Source organism: Melanotaenia boesemani, chromosome 1, assembly GCF_017639745.1.
Source record: "Melanotaenia boesemani isolate fMelBoe1 chromosome 1, fMelBoe1.pri, whole genome shotgun sequence".
In the NCBI taxonomy this organism is placed as follows: domain Eukaryota; kingdom Metazoa; phylum Chordata; class Actinopteri; order Atheriniformes; family Melanotaeniidae; genus Melanotaenia; species Melanotaenia boesemani.
The window spans coordinates 21,230,438-21,254,783 of record NC_055682.1 but is presented as its reverse complement, the minus strand read 5'-3'; the positions used below and the strand labels follow the sequence as shown (position 1 = coordinate 21,254,783).

The 24,346-nt window shown below is 39.7% G+C and overlaps 1 protein-coding gene across 1 annotated transcript in view; it reads left to right on the top strand.

The window, feature by feature from the left end:
- zfhx3 (zinc finger homeobox 3) overlaps positions 1-24,346 on the top strand; it is a 131,824-nt gene that overhangs the window by 88,505 nt on the left and 18,973 nt on the right. Inside the window, exon 6 of the mRNA XM_041985150.1 lies at positions 16,932-17,039. Within this exon, the coding sequence (XP_041841084.1) occupies positions 16,932-17,039 (108 nt within the window). The remainder of the gene's footprint in view (positions 1-16,931; positions 17,040-24,346) is intronic.

The window sequence follows — 24,346 nt, the reverse complement described above, 5'->3', positions numbered from 1 at the left end:
GGACTTTCACACTCAGCCAGGGGGTGGAAAGGCTACCCGAAGCCTGGGAGGTGAGAGAGGGGGTTGCAGAGGGCAGGACAGAAGGGCAGGAGGGGCTGTTGCTGCAACCTATTGTCCGTGGCTACTCCTGATGTCTTTAGGGTTTGTTTTCACATAGTAAAAACAATACCCCTAGGGGCAGATTGTTAGTAATGTGGCTTTCAGGACACTGAGGCCCCCCACTACTGGCATATTCCAGAAAACAAAATGCACTTTTTATTGTGGAACCCACCTAAGTACTAAAAACAAGAACAACAAAAAAACTCTATTTTTTTTATATATACATATAAATTATCATTTCCAAAGGATAATGATCACAAATAATTTCTCTAAATTTCACATCTTTCAGATTTCATCATTTCTTTTTGCTCATACCCTACAGATTCCAAAACCATACATTTTTTATATTGTCAATATGACCCCTTATAGTACTGGATTCTTGAAATCTACATTTTTAGACTCAGTAGAAGTATTGAGTTTTAGAAAAGGAAAATGACTTTGTAGTACCTTTGCAACGTGCAGTAAACAAGCTGGAATATGGGTACTGTCAGTATTCTTTTTTCTGGTTAGAGTTTACTCAGTGTGAATCAGCCTGTTTCCCTTCATTCACGGTGTACTTTATTATAGTAATGATAAACAAGCACATCCTTTTTTCTATAAAACAGCAGTTTGGGGGGGAATGCAGATATTGCAGTTTTGTTATTTGCACACATCTGTAAAAATGATAAAATTAACTGAAGAAATGAGATCTGCTGGTTAACAGTCAACATCGCCAATTTACTTTTACACAATTATTAATGTACTGTCTCATGTTCTGCTCTGAACATGAATAGCACCCAGATTTTCCTGTTGCACAGCAGTGATCTTCATGTCCAGAGTGGATTGTTGTCATGCCATATTAGGGGAGAGAATGAGGAGGATGAGGGCCGTCACCAGCAGCCTCTCTGAGCATGCTCCGAATTGGAACCTGTTTGTTTTGTCTACCTGCATGCCTGTTGTGAGCAGTTGCTAAATTAGACTTTCAAATCAAGAAGCCAGTGGGAGACCAAGACTCTAGTTTTCCCCTTCCCTTTAATAATCATCCCTGTTTACTCCTCAGGGAGTCGTCTTCATATATTTTTTTCTTAAATGCGCCCTCTAAGCAGAGAGAGGGTCTTTAATAAAGCAAGCAGGCACCATGCCATTCCAACATGTGAATTGCACAGGAGAGAATTGAGAAATGGAAGCAATAGAGGAAGACTAGAGGAGGGGGAGTGGGGACTGCCTTTGCACCCTACATGCTATTATCTTTATAGCATAGCAAAACATGCTTCAGGCAATCAACATGAAATTGTTAATTGCTCAGCCCACTTGTGTGCTGCTCAGGGGACAGGGGCATTCAGGAGGTCCTGCGTTGAGCAAGTGAGAGCTGCCCAACTAACTGCCTGCATATCTGGTCTTCCACTCGACACAAAACATTGTCAATCTTGCATCCATGAAGCTTCCAGTAAATTCTACAGTTTTGCAGTGGTATTCCGTGGAGGTGTAATCTTCATGGTGTATTTAAGAAGAAATCTCAGCATGTACTTGTTGCTAGGTTGATGATAATTCTGTGGCATCATCTTGCCTATATCTATAGCCATTCCACTTCTAGACACAAAAAGTGTGTTTGGCCCACGAAATTTTATTTTTCTTATTGTAATGTGCGATGCAGGTTGGTTAGGGAGCTACAGTTTGCATCTCAGTTCCATGCGCATCTCTTACCTTCATAGAGGTGGCTCCAGGTGGCTCAGAGGAGGATATATAAGACATCTTTTCAAAATGAACACCACCCCTCCTGTTACATGCTCAGTTGGAACATAATGCTCCACCTCCCTGGCTATCAGTTTTGTTCCTGTTGGAAGAGAATGAGAAAGAGCAAGGTTACACAGGGCGTCATATTAATGGGGCCTGTCATGCGCGTTGATCGTCTTAGGCTTGGAGGAGGATGAGCGCTCAAAAGGTGTTGTCTTCAAATAGGATTTCTGCAAGTGAGACATCCTCGTTGGGTGATATCCCCCTCCAAGCAGCCACTTTCTTATAGAATGATCTGTTATTAAGCAAATGAAGTGCTGCGGGCCCAACGGTAAATCCCTCCACTTTGTCATGGTGTGCTCTCACTTATCACACCCTACTCTCTCATTCATTCCCGGTGTTCTACCCATTTTGCCATGTTATACTGGGGCGCCGCAGCCTCATATTTAAGGTCAGCCCCACGTTTTGAGTAAGCATGACACAGGAAGGATTCCTAGTTGTAATCAATGACTGCTTAAAAGGTGCATTGATCTTCAAAAAAGGAAGTGGGTTTTTTCTCTTAAGGGGGATAAAGTAAAGAAGAGACCCACTTTAAATCGCACAATCAGATTTGCTACCACTATAAGTTTGTCTTTTAATATAAGGACTTACTTTGCAAAGCCATTAAATTAAAGTTTGTGATTTTAACCCATAAAAGCCTCATGTGACATATTTGTTACATACAGTTTCTGAGACATTTTGCTTCAATTTATGGTATAAACTTTGTGCAAAATCCTATTGAACACAATTTGATACTCGTCTTCTGTCCCCTAATAGATGCCCAGAAGCAGAAGACCACATTATAATATTTTTAAAATATCACATGGTAATAAATGGGAGACATCCCCCCCAAAAAATGTTATTTTTTTGTTACATTTTGTTAAAGGGCCAAATGAAGACCTCATATTTTTTTAAAAAAACTGGGCTTTTCTAACCATTTTTTCGTGGGTCGGGCCTAAAGGAATAAAGGCATTTGTTCAGAAATTGTAATAACTTGAAGCAAAAAAAAAAAAAAAAAAAGCTTATTTTATTACTTTATTTTATTTCTTTATTTCTGTGTATGTGGAGATGAAGTTTCATTCTGCTTTTAGATTAATTTGAAATTTTACTAGTGGTGTTTGGTTTGCACAGCTAGTTGTAACTCATGTAATTACAGGTCCTGTCATGACTCTTAATACAGACCAGTCATAGGAATTTTTGCCCTTGACCCTGATATCAACTGTCAGTCTAATGTGCACTGACCTCAACCAATGGAAATTTCTTTGTACACTTACTTTGACTCTGTGCCTTTTGTCCCACCCACCTTGATACATGACAGAGGGAAAAAAAAGAGGGGCGATTATAAGGGGCGGAGTAGAGGGAGGAATGGCAACTGCTAGACAGAAATTGATTGCATTAATTGATATGCCAATATGTAAGCTTGTTACATCCACCATTGCTTAGGATGATGGCTAACAGGTCCAGCTGATCAATGAAACCAATAAAGGCTTCATCCATTAATGAGCAATGTGGTAATTAATGTTATCCCTAAACCAATTACCTCAGGCAGTGTATCTTCAGGAAAACACAGTAAATAGTGCAACCAGGTTATCTCTGTTACACTCTTGGCAATTTTCTCAAGCAGCCTCTTAGTACACTCTGGGTTAACATGATTGTAAAGCTGTGATCTCTCCCAGACTATTCACAGCCTAAAGAATCAAAATTTGAAATGTTTCTAGAGGCCCTCAAATAAATTGGAATTGCTTTGTGAAAAGAGTCGTATTTAATATTGCATTTAAATGATGTTACATTATTTGTTGGCTGAGCGTTGAGGTTATGGAATCAGCTCAAGTAGTCGACTTCATTTTCTATCCTAATCCAATTTGTCTTGTGTTTTTCTTTTAAATATGGGTATTCAAGCTCCAGGAGCTGAAGCTTTATTGTTTTTGTAAGGATGCCTCTTCTTCATCTCAGTCTGATAAATCTCCAGGTTCTCCTTCATCTTTTCTAAAAAACTATCTGCTGTTCAGAACTAGAGCAGGGTTTCAAATTTCTCCCACTCTTCAGGCCACAAAACACTGGTCAACTATAAAGATTTTAATAATACAACAAAGACATATTTGTTATCCATTAACATCCAGAATGATGTCATAATTTGATTGATGTGGTAAAAATGTTTAATGTGTATGTGAAATGCTACTAAAGTCTGATTGTTATGACAGATAGCACAAAGAAAAGACTAAAAGAATAACTCTTTATGAAAGGTATGCTGTCTGTACATGAGTAATAGGATTATGAATTAATACAATTTTAAAAGCAAGAATCTTCTAACCTTGAATACCTTACTTCATTTATTCCTCAAAGTCTTTGTCTCATGTTTATATTATGTGAATAAAACTGGAATGTACTGCATGATTATGTTTATTGAGAGGGGCTTTTATGAGGGTTTTATGGCGGTGAAAGTGTTGCCACAAAAAACAACTAAGGTTAAGACAGTGAAGATTAAGCAGCTTGTTAGGCCCCGCCCTCCTATACCCATTAACACTCTGAAATGGGGTTTACAAGTTATCATTCCGATTTGTGATTTGTTGTTGTTTGTTGGTTTAATGTTAGAACTGTTCTGTACCTGCTTTTAAGCATGTGCAATTCCCACATTTGTGTACTTATCACTTATTTTTGTCCTTGTAGAGCAATTCTATTACACGTACATGGAAACAAATAGCAGAAAAGTTCACTTTAGCACTGTGGCTTTGCTGCTTCAACAGACTTTACAAAAGAAGAAGCAGAACTAAGTGTGAGATGATGACTTATTAGTTTGGACAAGCCCTTTAGACCAAAATCCAGTTTATCTAATAGGTGTTGCAGAAGTGCAGAAAGGTCCATCTGTCTCTCTGCCTATTATCCGAAGCCTTAATCGGGACTTACAGCACGGCAGGCTAAATAAACAGTAAGTAAGTTGTCTTGGGCAGAGGAACGTCAATGCCTGCAACTTGCTCAAGCCTTTCCTCTGAATGGTTCTGTATTGACCCCTCAGGACCCCATGAGAATTCCCTAATTGAAAATTAATATTGAATCAATGCTGGGGGCCATTTGCATATTGATTATAAACATCCAGGAAGGCACCAAGTATGTCTGGGATCAATAGGGCCCTTCTGCAGTAGGGCGAGTGCACTACATCACATGGCAGCTGCCTGCTCCTGAGGTTAATGACTGCTGCTTGTTAAGGAGCTCTTGTCAGGTAGAATCCAGCTGCAGGGTCTTTTTTGCCAAGGCTGGCAGCAGGTAAACTGTGGAGGAGGACATAAAATGGGAAAGTCAGAGATTTGGGGAACCCCTTAAGTTTTAAGCAACATAGAATCCAACTCTATTTCTGTATTACATGTGTTAGTGGCTTTGAAGTATCATTGTTGCTACCAAAGTTTCTATCATATATATATATATATATTTGTGTAGTCTTCTTTTTACTCTGGCATCATATCATTGAACCCTGACCACTCCATAAAACAGACCATAAAATGTGTGTATGTGTTTGTACTGTATACATGTGTGTGTGCGTGTAAGGGAGGTTAAGGAAAGGAGGCTGATCAAAGATAACACCAACTATTTCCAGCCCCTGAGGGAAGAAAAAACAATATTAGGTAGATCAAAAAGGCCCTTTTTTAATTTGAAATGAAACTTTAACAACATTACAAGACAAAGAAGACCCAGAATCCTCTACTTTAAGGCACAGATTAAAATTCAACACATACATTCCTCTCCCAAACTCCCCATAATAGTTTCCATATGTTGAAAGGCTGTTAAGAGGTGGAGGCAGGAGAGAAGGGATGGCACCAGAGTAAAATGGTTAGATAAAAATGAGGGAAGATGAAGAAAAAAATCTCCATCAAACCACCTTCACTGGTAACTTAAGCAGTAAATCCTAGCAATAACTGGGTGGGTTCTGGGTTTAGTAGTGATATTGAAGCATGGTTAAACTAATGGAGCTCTCCCAAACTGGGTGATTCTCTAAACCCACAGGAGACAGCAGGCTCGGTGTGTACCACATGTAAGATGAGCTTATACTTCAGTCTATGAAAGGCAAGATCTTGAATTAATGCCTCTTTGCAGTTTATGTCCACTCTGCTTGTCAGCCCCCCCACCCCAACCCAATAGTCTGCTCTGGGAGCTAGGGTCTGGAAGCCAAGAATGGAGTGCTCGGACAAGAAAACCAGGCTGCATCTGATTGCTTCATTACAGGCCCTTTCATTGACTTGGTTGCGCTGAACTGATGAACTGAGGCAGTGGACAAGAGCACATAATGGGAAGAAATGAATTCTTATCACAGCCTTCTCAGGAGGCTACTGGTCCTGGCTTGAGCCAACAGAAGCCATGGCTGAATGAAGAGGAGGGGTTTGTATCTGGGCCTATTCATGAGCCAGAGGCAGGCTTGAGACTGAAGACATGATGGAGCTTTAGGATGTTGGATCAGTACACAGGGGAGAAACCGGCAAATCCACAGAGAGCCATATTATTGTAGGCAGCGTGTTTTAATGATTAGTTTGGTGATTAGAGTTTGCTTTCTCCTGGTAACTGACACCCTCGGCATAACATTTTTTCAATTGTTTACTCCAGCAGTTCTCCAGAGGCAGACCTCTGCTAGTTAGAGTCCCTGCTTTAGGGCCCATAGTTGCACCCAAACACCATCCACTGAGATGAATAATTAATTTTGTACCTTATTGGGCTTGCACCCCCAACTCTCTAACCTCTAGCTAATGAGTGAAAAGTCTTCTGTAGTGAGGACAATAACAACATCCATTATAAAGAAACAACAGCAACAATAACAACCACACAAGCCCACAATAGAAATGCAAGATGTGGTACAACACAGTACCAATTTAGCAGTAGGGAAGGTCTCTGAAGGGTAGAGATTGTTAATCTCTGACCATGCCTCAGAAAGGGTTGGGACTCCGCAATTCGGACCCACTCATTTCCATAACTCTATGCAAAGTCAGCATTAAACAGAGGAGGAGGTTAGGACAAGCCGGTGTTTTACAAATGCTGCAGTTGTGATCCTTGCACCATTAATAGTTTCCTGTAAAAGTTAAAGTCACCTTAAATTATGTGATGCCGTATCATCATAATGTTTCGCAAATGTGCATAAATCAAAAATCCATTCAGTGTAGTTGGTTGATGGGCCGATCAGGTAAGACACTTTCCTTCCAGTGCCGCTTTGCACTCTCCTCTTTATCCCTGCTGCCATCAAGTCCCCCCACCATTCATACCTGTTCACTCAGCACAAAATGGATGCTGCAAATCCATTTAATTGGCCTACACTTAAAATCCAAGGACATGTAAAATGTCTCTTTAATATCTACTTCCCTCCAGAATTATTCTTGACTGTGTTTAGGAGTAACATACTTTCTAGTAAAGGGATGTCCTGTGAGTTGTAGGCATCAGATAGCTTATAGAGTACATCCTACAAATCTTTTGACTTCAGTTATTGCTACTGAGGCATTGTGGGTTTTCTTTTTTGAGAATAGGCTACATATTGCAGGAGCCATATCAGACACTACCAGTCATTTTGGTCATTTTAGAACAGCTGGCCCGTGTTTCAGCCACATCATCAGTTCCCTTCTTTTTTCTTTTCCTGTCTCGTCTTCTCCCTCTCCTGTGGCTGAGCCAAAGATAACCGAGTAGCAGAGTTTGACTGTAATCACTCCAAGTCTCCTTCTCTGGAGAGTAGCACAACGGGCAGCACAGTTCCACCCCTCTAGGAGCTTTAAGCCCTCTTTCTAAGTTTTATAGTGTGTTCATGGAGAATCAGACAAAGCAAGTTTGCTTGCATGATTGTAATCTATCATGGGTGTCTAAATGGCAGAGGCTTATGATATTATAAACCTAATCATAATCAACTATAGTCAAACTGTGGGTGGAAGGAGGTCAAACTTGTCTCACTCTGAGAAGGTGCACTCACCAGAAGAAGTGGAAGCAGCATTTGTTTGAATAAACTTAACAGTGAAGCCTAAGCTGTTTTCCAGGGTGAACATTGTAGGCCTTCTCAGTGATTCCCCATTTAAAAAAAAAAAAAAATCCAGTAAAATTAAAACCCATCTTATTATGTTCAGGTCAGTATACCATAGGAATAAATGTGTAGTAAGATAAATATGCTCACAATAGTTCACTGCAACCCACCTTTCGGTCCAGAGTCAGTTTTGTAATTAAGGCGATGAGGTGTTTGCATAATCAAATAAATAAAGTGTTGGCAGAATTATGTGATAATAAATTAATACATTACAAGTGAATAAAGAAGCTGCTAATTGCGAGAGATGAGTCTTTTCATTAGCCTTTTAAAAGGAAATTTCATTATATGCATCACAAGCCATACCGCCAGATGAAACCTAGTTTAAAAAGTATGCAAATAAGGCTGAAGTACTGAGTTAGAGAACCATTAGTGTCTTAACACAGAATCTAAATAGACATCTAGTTTTGCTTTTGTTACAAAGTGTTGATATTCTTTTTATTTAACCTCTTTTCCAAGGAAGAAAAAGGTCTGCCTGTAGTCTCTATGGCTTTGACTTTTCATTGACAGTGTCAGCATTTTTGGGAGAAAATAAAATAATGACTCTTCTAAGTAGTTACAGTTTGGACTGAGAAATAACCTCATTCAAAACTTTACATATGATATCTGGTAATTAAATGTGAATACAAGAAACACAAAGTAGCAATACAAGTAATTTATGCCACTTTTCTCCACAAAGTCTTATATTTGTTTTAACATATTTGTCAGCACTGACATAAAGTTTATCCATTTGTTGTTTCTAGCAACATTTTAATCTGTTTCAAGTGCATCTTCCTAATTGCACTATGAAGTTGGTTTATTTTGTACATAATTACAATGAAAAACAACCTGCCTATTAAGCATTTAATGGCAGTAATATAGAAAGCAATTACCATTACTTTCCTGCTCACAGTGAAAATAAAGATTTCCTGAATTAAAAGGATCCTCAGACTCCAACTCAAGCTAATTGTGTGGGGTCTCGTACAGACATCTAGTTGTACATCATTTGTAAAGGCTAAATGCTGATCAGTTAGGGAGGCCTTTCTGAGCTGTGTCCTGACCGTATGTTTTTGGGACTGCTCTGCTGCCAGGGAGTCTGATAGCTCTTGAATTATTTATCCATCAGGCTGCTGGACGGTAGTCACGGCGACCTAGGCCCCGTAGTGGTTGTCTGGCGACATCTTCCTTCAGCAGCAGCCATTAACAGACAGGGGTAGGGGTGCTAATGAGCGGGGTGCAGAGTGTGCATGGGTCCAGAGTTTTCTAACCTTACAGCTCTTTCTAACACACAGAACCACCACACTGAATAAAGACACAGCAAAGATTTAAAAGATCTGAGTGCAGAACTTTTTAATTAGGTAAAAAAAAAATGTGGTTAGAAAAAAGATTAAAAAAAGAAAGATAGAAACAACCACCCGTTTTCCTATTAAGAAGAAATGTCAAGCGCAGTGGTGAGGCAATAGTCTGTGTGCATCCCTTTGTTGTCCTCCCTGACATTGAAGGCTAATTTTTCATGGTTATTTGAACTGGAAAATGAAAGAGAGGTTTGTGATTATTTCCTATAAATGACAACACAATCGCATTACGCTTCAGTACAAACACAGAGAGGATATTGCCTTTTCATATTTCATGTGAAAGTAATGGATGGGCTATGCAAAGAGGAACAGAAAGAAAGACAAATGGTAAAAGAAACCTCCCTATGTTTGATTTGTATTAGAAACTGAATGGATAGAAGTAGCAAGAGCTTTTTTTTTCCCAATAAGTGGTGGCACTCTCATGGATGTTTTAGAGTGCCTGTGCAGTGTAATCATTGGATTTCTTTAGCAATTAGCTATGAGCAACCGGCCAGGTGGTAGTTAGAAGAAAAGTTGCCCTGTGTATCCACTAAAGTCTGCAAGAAAAATATATCCATGTTAAGGTATCCCTATACACAGTCTCCATCCATAAATGTATAGCTTTATGATGTAATAAATAGAAATAAGTGGAAAAAATAACCAATAAATAGCACACTATCTTCCACTCTTCCTCTCTACTTACCTGAAACATCTGAACTTAGCAGGCCGTTCGACCTTTGAGAGCAAACACACATCAATGCTACCCTATATTTTTCATATTTGAACTAAAATTGATTAGCAAAATTGGTATTCATAACCTTGTTGAATTCTGTTTTATCTCTGCGTACGCTTTCATAAACAAACAGACGGTCAAGCTCAAGGCTTTGGATGGAAACGGGGAGGCAGTATGACCATTGAGGAGGATGGCAAACCAGCCCTCTCTGGAGGGGCATACTGAGAAATATGTTTGTGTATTTTAAGTTTACAAAGATTGAAGAACTAGGGGGAAAGCCTCTCCCAGCAGGACTCATGTAAATAGGGCTCATGTGGGAGCAGCGAACCCAACTCCTAGCACGCGTAGAGGTAGCGGCTACATACATCCAACCATGGCAACATTGATTTTCTGAGCTAATACCTCCACAGAACAGTCCACAGGCAGATGGAAGCACTACAAAGATATGCAAATGGTACATTCGATAAATCGACAAGCAGAGATCTTTTTCAGACAGTTCACTGTACTGGTCTGCAGTGCCTAAAAGGAGAGATAAACAGATAAGTACCTGTTAATGGACACAGACACACACAAGTGTGCGCATTCAGACAAACATGCAAGCACCTGTCCGTAACCTGAGAAAAACTCAGATCAATAGGAGAATTTTATGTTTAGCAGAAGTGCTTCAAAAAACACATAAAATAAGTGCTGGGACCATCTGCTGTTAATGCTATTTTGATGGGAGATGCTGTATTTTTGTATTCTCAGGTTCTTCCTCAAGAAAGCTTTTTGCTCTCAATCTTGTATATAATATAAACAAACTGTAGGTACAGTCATATTCAGTGCACTTATTAGTTAGATATGAAACAAAAGCTGCTGGGTGTATGTCATATATAATAGATGTGGGCTGTCTTGTTAAGCCCAGCAGGCTGTATGTGGCTGTGTCTCTGTGGAGAAAGGCTCTGAAGCTTGCTGTACCTGGTAATTAAAGAGAGTTTGTGGCAAAAGCCAAACATCAGGAGAGATGAGCTATGAACAAAAGAGCTGTGACAGTTTCAGGTTATGTGATTTTTGTGGCCCTGTTTGCCAAATGAAAAATCAATACATTTTCCGGGTTATACATATTCAGAGTGTCCACCATGCTTCCGCCCTGATGGAGAGAGGGGTGGGGGACCATGGGCTGAGAGAGGGGGGTTGGAGTCGCCTGTTCGCCTGTCATAACTGTACCATCGCATTTTCCAACCCACTGGTGAATATTTCAGAGTTGATGTGATTGCCCTTCATGACAGCGGTGATGCCTCTTTTTTCCCCCCCTTCAGCCACCCCCACACTCCCCACCCTATTTCAGTTTGACTTCTTTGAATAGCCACAAATAGGTGAAGGCATTGTATTTTGGGCTTGAGGAAAAATAAAAAGATGCATTAATAAAAAGAAGTTTATTTAAGAAGAAGCAGCAGTGGAAGACGATAAGCATAAATGCATGACACGGGGGTGGGGACAGTGGCAGAGAGGCAGAGTAGCTCTTTGTCCAGGACAATGTCCCTCAGGCAGAGTAGATGAGAGAGCATTGCCCAGTGACGCTTTGCCCCTTATCCAGGCTTTTAGCCCACCGTCCTAGCAGGGAAAAGTACAGACTGCATCTTCCATTGTGGTCCTAATATGTGTTAGTTAGCAGCCATCGTCTTGGGCATTCAAGGAACTCAGTGTTTTGTGTGTGTGTCAGATGGGGCAGAAGAGTGAGCAGTCCCTGAATGTTCAGTCCCTGTGTAGCCACATTAACCTAGATCCTCTTCTCCTTCATTACTCAAGTAAAACACAAAGAGAAAAGAACTGGAGCAGCACTCACTTTATCCACTTTATTTGTAATGTATCTAAACACGCCATTATCATGCAAAGTATTTCTAATTAGTATGATTTCCCATGAGGCTGCACATCAGGGAAAATATTTAATACATTACATAGTACAATAACAGTTTCCAATTTGCTAAGTTTCAAGAGCATAAAAAGTTGTAAGATTATCTTTTTTTTCCATCCACAGAGCATACTTTAAAATGGCCACAATGACTTTGAAATGCCAGAGGGATCAAATTAAGTGTTGCATTGAGGACCTATGGGCTGGTGTGATGCACAGGCACCTCAGGGAGACCAATGGAGGGGGGGTTGTTGTAGCATGGGTTCTAAGGCAGTATGAGGTATCACTGCTGTTTGTGATTAACTTGCTGTTTAAATTTTTTTTTCTTTAAATTGTTAGCTACCCTACCCCTGTACCCCTCCTCCACCCGCTGCACCTCTTCCTCCTCCTTCTTTGCAACCCCTGTTCCTTCTGCCCTCAGCCCCATAGAGACACAAAGTATTCATTCACATTTAGATCCTGAGGTCACAGCAGGGCCAACAGGGAGAGGCCAGCAAGTCCCCCTGTAGACAGGTCAGGAATCTAACACGAAACTCCGACCAGCAGCGCTGAGGTAGCTTGCTCTTCTTTCCTTTCAAAATGAGAAAGTGTGTGGGAGAGAGGGAGTGAGGGCATGGGGGAGAGAAGAAGAGTACAAATAGACTTTCATTTTGTGTGCACATGGTAGGTCTAGTATTTGGTGAATTTTCTGACATCTTACTACATTGTTTTCTGTGTCTTTTGTATGAATTTATTTAGTTTAAATGATTATCCATTCCATTTTAAAAAATATCTACAATTGTGTGTGAATGGATCTTCAGCCTAATACATGTCAGTATGAATGTTTTACAAGCTATCTAAGATCATTTTCTTAAACACAACAACACGTCCACATTTGAATTCAGCTTTTTGCATTATAGGGCAGTGACCATTATTGTGTCTGCTAACACCATGTTGTGGTTTATTGGATGTTCATAAACAAAAGCCCATCTTGTATCTGGCTGGGTTGTGGGCATGTTTTGCTCACTTGTGGTTTTATGAGGTGCAGCTTGTCAGGACATAAGGAGAGAGTCTCTGTGAGCATGTGTGGTGGGGTGGTAATGAAGGTTGAGAGTGTTTTCCTGTGTGTTGTGCTATTAAAGGGGGTGTCTTGCGAATAGGGCACAGAGGTGCTGATATGAGGAGCGGACAATGCATGAAAGCCCTCAGCATGGGTTCTGTGTCTCTTTGTCCCATGGTACCCTCCTGTCACTTTCATTTTGCGCCCTCTAGTCCAGAGTCAGGCCAACTTTGATATGAGGAAGGGGTGCAAAGGATGATGAGGGGGGGAGAGAAAAGTAGGGGAGAAAGATGGAGTCTGTGAAGTGTGAAATAAGATTGCTTTTTATCCGACAGCGCAGCGCTAAAGAAAAGGAAGCTGTCCAGCCCGGGATAAAGCAGGGGGAGCATAACTCTCTGATTTACAGTGCGGCCCTGTGACACCTGGTTAAAAATGATAACAACAACCTCAGTAATGATGATGAGAGTAATGAGAGCTTAGACACAGAGCAACACACAAGAGCCCAGAGAGATGCAGAGCTCTATCCTCGCTCCCAGAACTTAAGAGCCAGGGAGAGGGAGAAACTCAGCTCAGCCCCCGCGGTGGTTCTCCAGGATGTATGAAAGCCAAGCTAGAAAGCAGTGTTGTCAGCTGAGATACACTGTGTATGCAACAAAAAAAAAAAGACAAGACTGTTTGAGGAACTCTGGAGCTGTTCTCAGGTAAGACCAGAATTCTGTATTTTTTAAGAAAAAACAGTTACCATTATAGCCATGTATTCAGCTGAGGCCAAGGACGGAGGAGGAGCCTGACCTAGTGAAGGATATCTAGAGTGACTATTATTACTTGCTGCTGTTCTTCTCTACAGTCTGGGAAGGAATACTGGAAAGTGCAGTGGTTACCGTTAATTATTTATTAGGCCGTTTGTGCTTGTCAGTCTGATTAGCATTAGTGTAATCACTGCTCTTCAGGGGAAAAGAAGACTGCTCTCTCTCATCTGAAGGTAATCTGGCCATTTTCAGTGTCTCGTCTTCACCGGACGGCTCTTGCATAGCATCTGCTTTTGTCATCTCCACATATTTCTTTCCTTTTCCCCATCCCTGTGTGTTTCTGTCTGATGCTGCTCAACCCCTTCCCCCCGCACCTCATTAATGTGTGTGAGCAAGTCGCTCTCTCCCAGCTTGTATAGAGTGACACCTATGGGTCTGATTAAGTCTTTGCACTCACTGACAAAACTCACGAGGGGAAGACCACAAAGCGCAGGGATGCTGTATGAGTGTGTGAATGTGTGTGTGTGTGTGTGGGTGTGTGTCTTTCTGGGAGATGCTGAAAGAGGGAGCCCATGAACTGTCCCCACTGAGTGACTGACAGAGCAGAGCTGATATTTATACGCTCAGAACAGATGAGTTTAATCTCTGTGTCGGCAATGGGCTTATTCAGCTTGCATGATTAGATTAATGGAAGTGTTTCATATCATTGTATTAGGATGGTTAATGAAGACAATTAATTAGAAGACAACCTTCAGGCTATTGTCCTTTACATCTTTCAGATTTGGGTTAGAAATGGCCTGCTGCCATAGCTTTGAGTGTTTCTCCTAATCTATTTTCAGAGTTAATCTGTGGCTACAGTTTTAGTGTCTCTTCCATTTGCATCCTACTCTTAGGCCACTCTTGACCTTTCATTAATTATAGTCAGCCTAGCTTTAATCATTCTGTAATACTGTTGTAGATGAGATGAGAAATGGGCAAAGCCATTTGCCACTTAAAGACATGACAGTGCTCCTGGAATTATATGTCTGCTTTTCTGCATAAATTATGTATGGAGCTCTGTGTTGTGTGTGCTAAAAGTGTCACACATGTTGAATAAACATCTCGATAAAGAAGTATAGACAACATGAGGAAGAACTATGAGCGTGCTGGATCTTGGGGGTGGGTACAAGGAAGCTGAATAGCTTCCAAATGTTGGCTGCCTATCACAGCAATGTTTTATCACAAAGTGTGTATTTATGTGTAGGTGGGGAATTAGTCTCTGTACATGTGTTGTATCGCTAAGAAATGACACCTTGCCCCGTTTTTAAAGGTGAAAAAAATTTACCTGCGGATTATTTTGTAATCTGTGCACCTATACAGCTGTACAGTATCCTAATTCTCACACAGTTGTCGAGATTATGCAGGCAGGAGTTAGATGGGATTTTGGGACTCTGCAGCAGATTTCTGGTTTTTAGGGAATGTTTGGATCCGCCTCACCAGCCTGGGATGGGCTGCATTGGATGGAATTCACAGGTTGCCTTGGAAACATAATAGAAACAGGGTTAGTAATAAAGGAATAAAACATGTTCACGCGTGGGATCTAAAGAACACTAAATTATGGCTTTCAGCAGAAGTCCGTCATCCTCTTTTTTAAAAATATCTTTATTTTAACAGGGGATCATCGAACTGGCTTTTAGAAGTAATGTGTAAAAACAAAATCTATACATCTATCACTCCCTCAGACAGTTGTTTCATTCTGCAGCTGCGACTGCCAGCAGGAAATTGAGGACACTGCTCCTGCCTGGCTACTAATACAAAGATGTTTTCAATTCAACAACTTCTTTGTTTCTATTAGCAAAATAGCCTTTTCATCCACAGGCATGCAGCTGTGTCTACAGAGTTATATAGTACCGTTGATTAGTTGATGTTGTAAATGCTCTTTCTACTAGGAAGGCACACATACAGCAGGTGCTAAAATGTAAAATATATCAACAATTTCTGTCATAAATAAATTTTTGATACATAAAATAATATTTTAAAAAATATTGTCTGTGTAATATTTTTCATCAGAATATAATATCCAAATAGCTTGGCTGTATGATTTTCAAATTACCTCTGTTAATAATACTTGAGTTTGAGAATATGTTAAAGATGGACGTATCCAGCATTTCACAACTTAGGGAATAAACGGTGAGTGATGAGGGATAATGTAATGTCATAAAAGCGGTTTTGGCTGTGGTTAGTCATATGGTGAGCTAAGATTGGATGTGTGATGACTGCAGGGCTGAATACTTGAACAGGATATTTCAGTAGCTGTTGTAGCTTTGTCAATATATCAATAGCTCATAGAGTAGAGACCAAAGCATGAAAGCATTTTCAAAAGAGCATTTAAGTACATTTGCTGAGAATTAGCTGACTTGTGTAATAACTGATAGAGCCTATTGACTGCGGCCTAGTTTACTGTTGTCAAATCAATGCTATTGCATGCAAGTCTCACTACTTTTAAACAAACTTAACAGGCAAAGGGGATGTTCAAGGGGCACTAGAGGGATATAAAGAAGATTGATGCCCTTTTTATTATCTGTTTTTGCTATCTTTTCCTCTGTGTGTTACTTACAAATGGCGTTATTGGATATCCATTGTTTGGACTTCGATGCTCCTAAATGGCCTGATATATCGAGCTGAGGCTTTTAAGGTGGTTACAGGGGATTTCTGACTTTGACTTGGCATAAAAATAAAATGAATTGTGGCTCTGGAACTCTTAAATATTTATGATTTTTTTTTTTTTTTTTTTTTTTTTTTTTTGCCATTGTAGGATAACAGAAGCGAAATGGGGTTTGTATTGGTAAGTAATCTAGCAGATTGCAGCAAGGGACAGTAAAGTGTGTGTGTTGTGTGAGAGAGAAAATGGGATTTGATATAAGGTCTCTCTCTTAAAGGATAATGCTCACACAATTATTTTTCCATCTGTCCACTTCAGGCAACATCTGCACCCTCCCCCACCAACAGCTTATGTCCAAATTAATAGAAATAAAAACATATTTGTGCCATTATTTTGTCAGTCTAATAAGAAGAAAAAATATTTGTTTTTATTATTCCCTCATAATTTAACTGCGATTTTATATTTAAAGTCAGAATAAATTTAAGTGATGATCTGACAGCACAGGACAGAGAGCAGAAAACAGATTCTGCCCTCTTTGTCTGCTAGCCTTGCAACTGTGTGTCAGCAAATGTAATTGTTGCAAGCCCCTATAGAAAAAACGCTGCCGTCCCTTTAAGTGCTTCCACCAATTCTGATGGCGTGGTGATTTACATATCCCATTCTCCCTCCCCCTTCAGGAGAGCTGTGTGAGGATGTGGAGGCTGCTAGTGAGACCACCACAGACCAGGAGGACCAAACCAAAGAGAGAGAAAGTGGGGGGGAGAAGGAGCTCACCAAAGGGACAGGTAAGGCCAATATTTACACACATATTTAGGAGATGCCAATCACAGGACTAGTATGGCCTTGCAGTTGAATGGTCTGAACACAGGTCTTTTTGTCAGATTAAATTAAAACATATTTGAATAAAATAAATATTTAAACACACTCTGTTAAAACTCCCTGATCTTTTTTTTCAACCCTACACTTTTATCCTGCATGTTTCCAGGTGTTAAATCTCACCAGAGGTGATGAAGTTAAGATAAATGGTCAATTTATGTAATATGCCCAGGTGACATGTGACCCATGTTTTGTCTTAGCGCAATAGGTGAGCAGGGCCTGTATGTGCAATTCCAAATGTGCCATGTGCACACACGCACGTGATTGCGCTACCCACTTCTCAACCTTGCTGAACACACAGGAGGACTCAGGCATCACTTGGTTGTGTTTCATTAGAGAAGAACACAGAAATACCCATCCTGATGTGATCAAATTAAAGGTATAGGTGGTGAGCAGGGGGTTGGGCTCTGTGCTGGGGGAGGAGCTTTGTTCCCAAATCTCTGATCAGAGAGGCTGTTTTTTTTTTTTTTTTTTTTTTTTTTTTTCTTTTTTCTTCTTCATGTTTGTTTTATTTTTATAGATTACATGTACTTCTTCCATTTGTAGGATAATAATTAAATCATATTGTGAGTGTGTTTCAAACCTTGTGTGGATACTTTGAGTATTGGTGCAGCTATGAGACGTATCGAAGTCCCTATAACTGAACATAAGACCTGTTTACATTAGAGGGTGACGGCACTGATAGCAACAGTACACAGTTAAGGGTCCTCTAGTAGTTGTGACTTCCTTGATGGTAATTTTAATTGGCAAGAAATGTTCTTGTAATTTATGATGTGAGGTATGCTGAATCAGATCTTAGTGGTTTAAAAAGAACTGGTAAAATGTGTGCAGCAAGTTGTTAAACTTGGGTTTTTCTACAGATTGAGATTTGAAAAAGAATGACACTTTAAATGAGAAACAAGCTTTGTTTAAAACTAGATTTTGTTCTACAAACTACACTGTGTGTGCATCGTTGCATCAGATTATATTTGTAAAGCATTGTTTACTAATTGTGTTCAGATTTTCTTAGAATTGTAAATGAAAGATAGTTTCATTTCTTCTTTTCATGCACAATTTACTCTCTACGCTCATGTAAGATAAACAATGCCGGTTGTTAATACATTTCTTATTCAGTAGAGGAGTTTTTGGTAATGATGACTGTGAACGGAAAACAGGCCTGGATAGATGCTTTTTACTTGTCTAACTTCTTATGTTACTGCAGGATGTTTTGATTTACACTAGTCAGGTTAAAAGCTGGAAAACAATTCAGACCTTTTGCATACCTAAGTTTTCATAAAGTACAACAGAAAAAAGAAACTTCATCACAGTGTTTGAAGCCCAGCCTTTGTAAAATGTCTTTGATATTCGAACTTCTATTTTAAATGAGGCTGAGTTGTTTGTGCTCTTTGAAAGGGCGACACTCCTCTTTGATGGAAGAAATAATGATATGCATGCCTGACTGAGTATGGCTAAAAGTATGTTTTAGCACATCAAAATAAAGCACTTTAAAAAGCATTAAAATGAGCTGGCCGATTAATAATTCACTCATACCTGTGGTGCACAGGAAGACGACTCCTCGCATTAGGATTCCTCCTTTTTGAAAGGCATGCAATTTGATACAAGCATATTCAGTTCCTTTCCTCCCCTCTGTCAGTCGCTAATCACCAAATAAGTGTGTTTCTGTGTTTTCACAAAGGAAATATGTGCTTGCATATGAAAAATTTACAGCTTCCCAGCAGCTTATTAGAACCGCTTAGTTAAAAATAGCATTGCATTAGGGAACCAAGTCTGAGGTTCTGTTTGATGTCAGTGGAAAGGTGGGTGGGTAAGATGGCGTGGTGGGTTCAAGGCTGTGTTGTCAGCAAAAGGCAGACAGCTGTAGTTTAATGGTAAGGTCTCTTTTTGTACGTGAAACTTTCTGTGATTGATGAACACAATGCCCATTCAGGACCAGTTCAGAAAATCTGTCTTGGGGAGTAGAGGTGAGGAAGACCTCACAATGCATTTAGTAAACAGACGAACACATGTGTGAGTTGGTGATAGTGTGAAAATGTTGCACAATAGGTACACAGATAGTGTGTATTTCTTAAAATATTGTGTATGAGCATCTTGGCCAACCTGTTATTTCTAAGAAAGGTGCTTACCCTCCCACTGTCTGAGGATGAGCTGTTCTAAAGTCCATCATTACAACTACTGAAGCACTGTTTCTCAGTGTTGTCATGCAGCTGTTAGAACAGAGTGCAACATTGTTCCTTTACAAACGACAGTCATTGTCAGACAGAAGGTAGAAAAAAAAAGGCTTTCTCCTTTTTAAAGCCTCTGTCAATCTTTTTTTCTCCTTCCTATTCCACAGCTTCTCAGTATTCATTAAAGTCATTTAGAGATACATCAGAAGCCCTTATAAAATGCATATGTATTCGGCTTGTCATCTCTTGAAAGATGCCGTCGGTATTATATTTTTTTGTATTTATCTTAGAAATAACACATGTAAAGGCATACAAATATATGTAAATGTCATGTGTTTGAAAGCTCTGTTCACACAGTATGTGATGCAACTTTTTAGGATTGTATATAATCTGAATTTTAGTCTATTCAGGCAGAAGGAAGTACTGTAGATCTAAAAGTAATTATAACTGGATTACTCAAATTTTAGAATATTTGGACATCAATGTTCATGCTAGCACTGGCTGCAACCGAATAATCTGTCATGATTAGTGATTCAAAGGGTAATTTTTTAATGCTAGGTATGAAATACATATAAATGGATAGCCATGAGCCTCTTTCCTCACCTAGCTGAAACCCCATTAGTTAAAGGGAAGGGCATCAGTAAATGAGCAACATCCTTACCTCCACTGAAGCAGGTGGTGTATTTATGCAGCAGCTGAGTGCATAGAAATGCAGCAGGGAGTATGGCAGGCAAAGGGAGCTTAGGGCAAGAAGGGAGGCAGAAAAGGAAAAGATGGGAATCGTTAATACAAATGCAGACTTGGACACAGTATGATTTCACATATTTATCATAAATATATGGGAAAGCTTGTAGTCAAAGTTAAGGCTGGTGGCATTGAGTAGAGGAAGAGGAAAATGTATAATGTCTCAGTTCTGGGGTTTGGTGGAAATTGATAAATAATTCTTTTCATGCCTTTCCTTATATTCAATTTATGCAAGCTGGAGCAAGGTGGTAGAAGCAAAGGGTTGAAAAATTGTATTTCAGCCTGGGTCATCCACATTGTAAGACCCATAGCACCTCAGAGACCAGAGAGATTTATAAATAGGCAAAAATAAATGACAGGAAATGGTGAACAGGGAAAACACAATAAATACTTTTCCAGTGTTTCATTGTAATTTAGTGAGGTACAATTTAATAAAAAGAATTATGGAAAATGTAATGACAGCTTCAAAACTGTCAATATGTGCATTTAGCCTATATGTCCATTTGTATTTAACTGCGATATTGATTATTTTTCTTCATTTCCAATTCACTGTCTGCCTATTACTGTTGCCAGGCTGAGAGTGTAGGTATATTTTGACATAGTTTTGTGGAGCACCAATTAAAAGTGACATGCAGAGTCTAATTTGGCATTCAATTTTCTGTGGCACACAGTGCAGTATTTAAAATGGCTGCCTATAAATATTAGTGGTATTTCGGTACTTCTTAATATCCAGAAGCATAATTATTAATTTTAAACATGGCTTCTGATTAATAAAAGCAAATTACATAAAAAAGAGGGGAGGAAGCAAACAGAATACTTGTTAGAAGTGCAAAGTGTTTGTTTTTTGAGATTATAGTTAAGATTGTTAAAACTATAGACTTCCCAAGAGATGTTTGGCTTTCTACATGAACTCATAAATAGGTCTTTGACATCCCTTTTGACCTACAATGCTTCTAATAAAGGTTTCTACTAAGAAAAATAAGCTATTGAAACTTCAGCTGAAAAGCATTCTTGATGAAGAAGCCATGGTAGATGTGCTTACTATAAAGACAAGTGTCTTTGTGTTGATCTGCCTTGAAAACAGATGTGCACATTAATGTGTTCTCTGGGTAAAAGAAGCAGATGTGTTCATACTGTGGCTGCTGAATATAATCTGTAAAATGAACATGATTAGCATCCCCTAGATGCAGAACTGTGGCATTGCAGCCTGCTCATTTTTTATTGTGCTGTTTTATACTATTGCTCATTTAAAAACACACATATCAAATAATGTGAACTTTTCTCCATAAAACATTACAGATATGCTAATTTTATATAAGCTTGGTTTTCAGTTGAAATTGCATGCCTATGCTTTAAAGAAACAATAACATAAACTTAATTTTTTTTAATTAAACTATGGGCCATTCAGCACAGTGGTGATTTGTTATTGCTTTTAAACCCTAAGCAGTGGACATGTTCACATATTGTATGTGTGTCACGTCTTTAGAGTGTTTGTCATCCTTCAAATTATAATTCCTTTTGTCTTTGAAGATAATAGGCTGTAAATTGTCCTTGTTTGTGAGGCACCTCCCTGAAAGCCCAGCGTTTATGAGTTTCACCACAGGGTAAAACACACAGCCAAGCACCAGAGCTGTGTCCTGCAAAGGTGAATAACTTGTCTTCCTCTTGTTCCCTGCAGCCTACAGATTGACAACAACTGTGCTAACATCTTCTCTCAATTTAGGCTGCATCACTCTCCATTAGTACTATATAGGGTTTAATGTTTTGTTAGATAAAAGAAGATTTGGTCTTTATAAATAGTAGGAAATTGTCACATTTGGGTTTTCTGTCTGATGTTTTTAGTTGAAACACAGGTTCTTCCTTTGTATTAACGCAGAGTAATTACCTCAGACATATAAGATGAAATTGTGCACTGCCCTTTATTGCTCTGGGCTCTGACTCAGGCTGTAGATTAAAATCCTGGATAGAAATGAGGAAAAAGAAAAGACAATATTCAGGTATTGTTAGCATAGCACTGAAAGAAAATTACTTGTAGCACTGGGGGAGTTGAATCATCTCCATATTAATGGCCAGCTTGCCGAGGGAATAGAGGTGAGGGTTTTCCACAGTGCAATAAGGAGAAGGGTAGAAAGTCTCAGCAGTGTGAAGGTGAAAGGTTTCAGGGAGTTAGGGATCAGTGGACACGTGTTTCAAAGAGTACCACAGAGGTTCCTTGGGTTTCACCAGACTGGGATTGTAGTTTAAGTTCAACATGATTGTCAGACTGTAGCCGATCTTGACAAAATGGCAATAAAGCTATTCACCCTCATTGGGATGGAAGTGTGTGGTGGGTTATGATTTTTACAACTGAAGGCTGAAGCTGCTATGGCACGGAAGGGACTGTAGTAATGAGGCTAGAGAAGCTCTAGATGATGCCTCTCCCTCAGCTCATCTCAGCAAGTAGGAAGGGAATTCCCCTTCAAAACACCAGCAATCTCTTTCCATCTTCCACATCCTTGCATACAGTTTACTGTCATTTTTAGAGCATGAATAACCTCTCCCAAGGACATAGATTAAGGGCAGCTGTGATTTTGCATTCCTGGATGATTTCATTGGCAGATGACCTGGTGTAGTTAATCCTGGCTGTGCTGTGTCAGTCACTCTGTCCAGCAGCCATTTTTTTCCCCTTGAAAGCACAACAAGGCAGCAAGGATTGCTCCAGAGACTGGTGCAGTATGCTGACAGCTCCTTTGCTGCTTGAATAATACAGTCCAGCTACAAGACAGAGACAAGGTGCCAAAGTCCAATCTACTTACGGGACTCGACGGGAGAAAAGCCTCTGGTTTACGGAAAAGGGGCATGAATTAATAATTACCTAATTGACTCGTAGGTTTTTTTTCCCCCCTCTCCAACCTCGCTCTGCCTTGTGCGCTTTCACATAAAACCCAACTCTATGTATCTGTCAGAAGATGTTTGGTGTGGATGGGGGCTCTGTGTCTAATGACCAGGTCAAGGTAACAGATGGGCTCCTGGAAAGACAGTAAGCAAAGCACCCTGTTATAGACAGAGCCCTTTGCTGAGGACATTGTTTTTCAACCAACCAATGTGGTTAAATGTGTAAATGTACTGCAGTTTTATGTAATTGTGAAGCTTTTAAAAGTTCCTAAAAGTTCCTGTAAATCATTCCGTCATTCAGTGTTCTTGGTAGGGTGGAGGTTTCCTTTTTGTGCGGGTGGGGGCAAGGCAGCATTATTTTTGGGCATGCACCACAACTTTGAAAGTCGCTTGCACTTGCATAAATGTTATATATGGTATAAATGGTTACTGCGTAAAAAAAATCTAGTAGTGCTATTACTGCATGCAGCTTGTTTAATTAGAAACAGGGACAGGAAAATCTGTTAAAAACCACAAAAAGAAGCATGCCTATTAGGTGGTCGCCATGTGGACGCTCACAGCACACAACAAGCAAACAATGCTGCTGTCCACGGTGCTGGAGGAAACAGAACAGATCACCTGCGTCGTTTGACAGATTTAATTGATTAAATTAAGTAAGTTAATAAACAAAACACTGACAAATTAATGCTATTCTTTTTAACAAACATCTGGAACCTTATGAAAAAACTAAATGTAACCCAAAGGTGGACTATTTTTAGGGCTCCCCTTGGAGCATCAGCTGAATGTCTTTAGGGGAGTTCGCCTTAGCTCCCCTGTAATTCGCTTGTGCCTCACTTGGATGCAAAGCATCTGCTAAATGACTAAAATATAAATGGATTTAGTCTCTATGCCTTCACAAGGTTAAAAGTCCACTTAAATTCTTATGTTATCAGGTATTGATATTTTTAAGATATCCCATTAGGGACTTTTGCTTTCCTGTTCATTTTTGAGAACAGATTGTTGCTATGATGGTCCTATGTTTTGTTCCATCAGAGCACAATGTTTCGGCCATTCGTTCTGAACACCCACTGATATTGTAAGTCTGTGTGTAAACATCTATGGTTTGACAACAGTGTCCAATCTGCCATGTTGGACTGTAAATAAAGACAAAAACCCCTTAAAACTCCTTGTAACTCTATTTCATTCCCAGTTTTTCAGTATTTCAGTAGTTTTTTTTTTCATCACCTTTGACAAGAAAAAATAGGATACAGTAGTTAGATGTTAGTCATGGTGCCGCTGATGGTGTTGGGGTGTTCTTAAGAGAATGCGATTGATCAGATTTATGGAGTCCTAATTGGCCGTGACGAGAGAGACTGTGCCAGAGTAAGCCTCTACAGCCCTTCGCATCCCTCCATCTGTCCTCGCCTCACACACTTTCACCTACAGTTAAACAT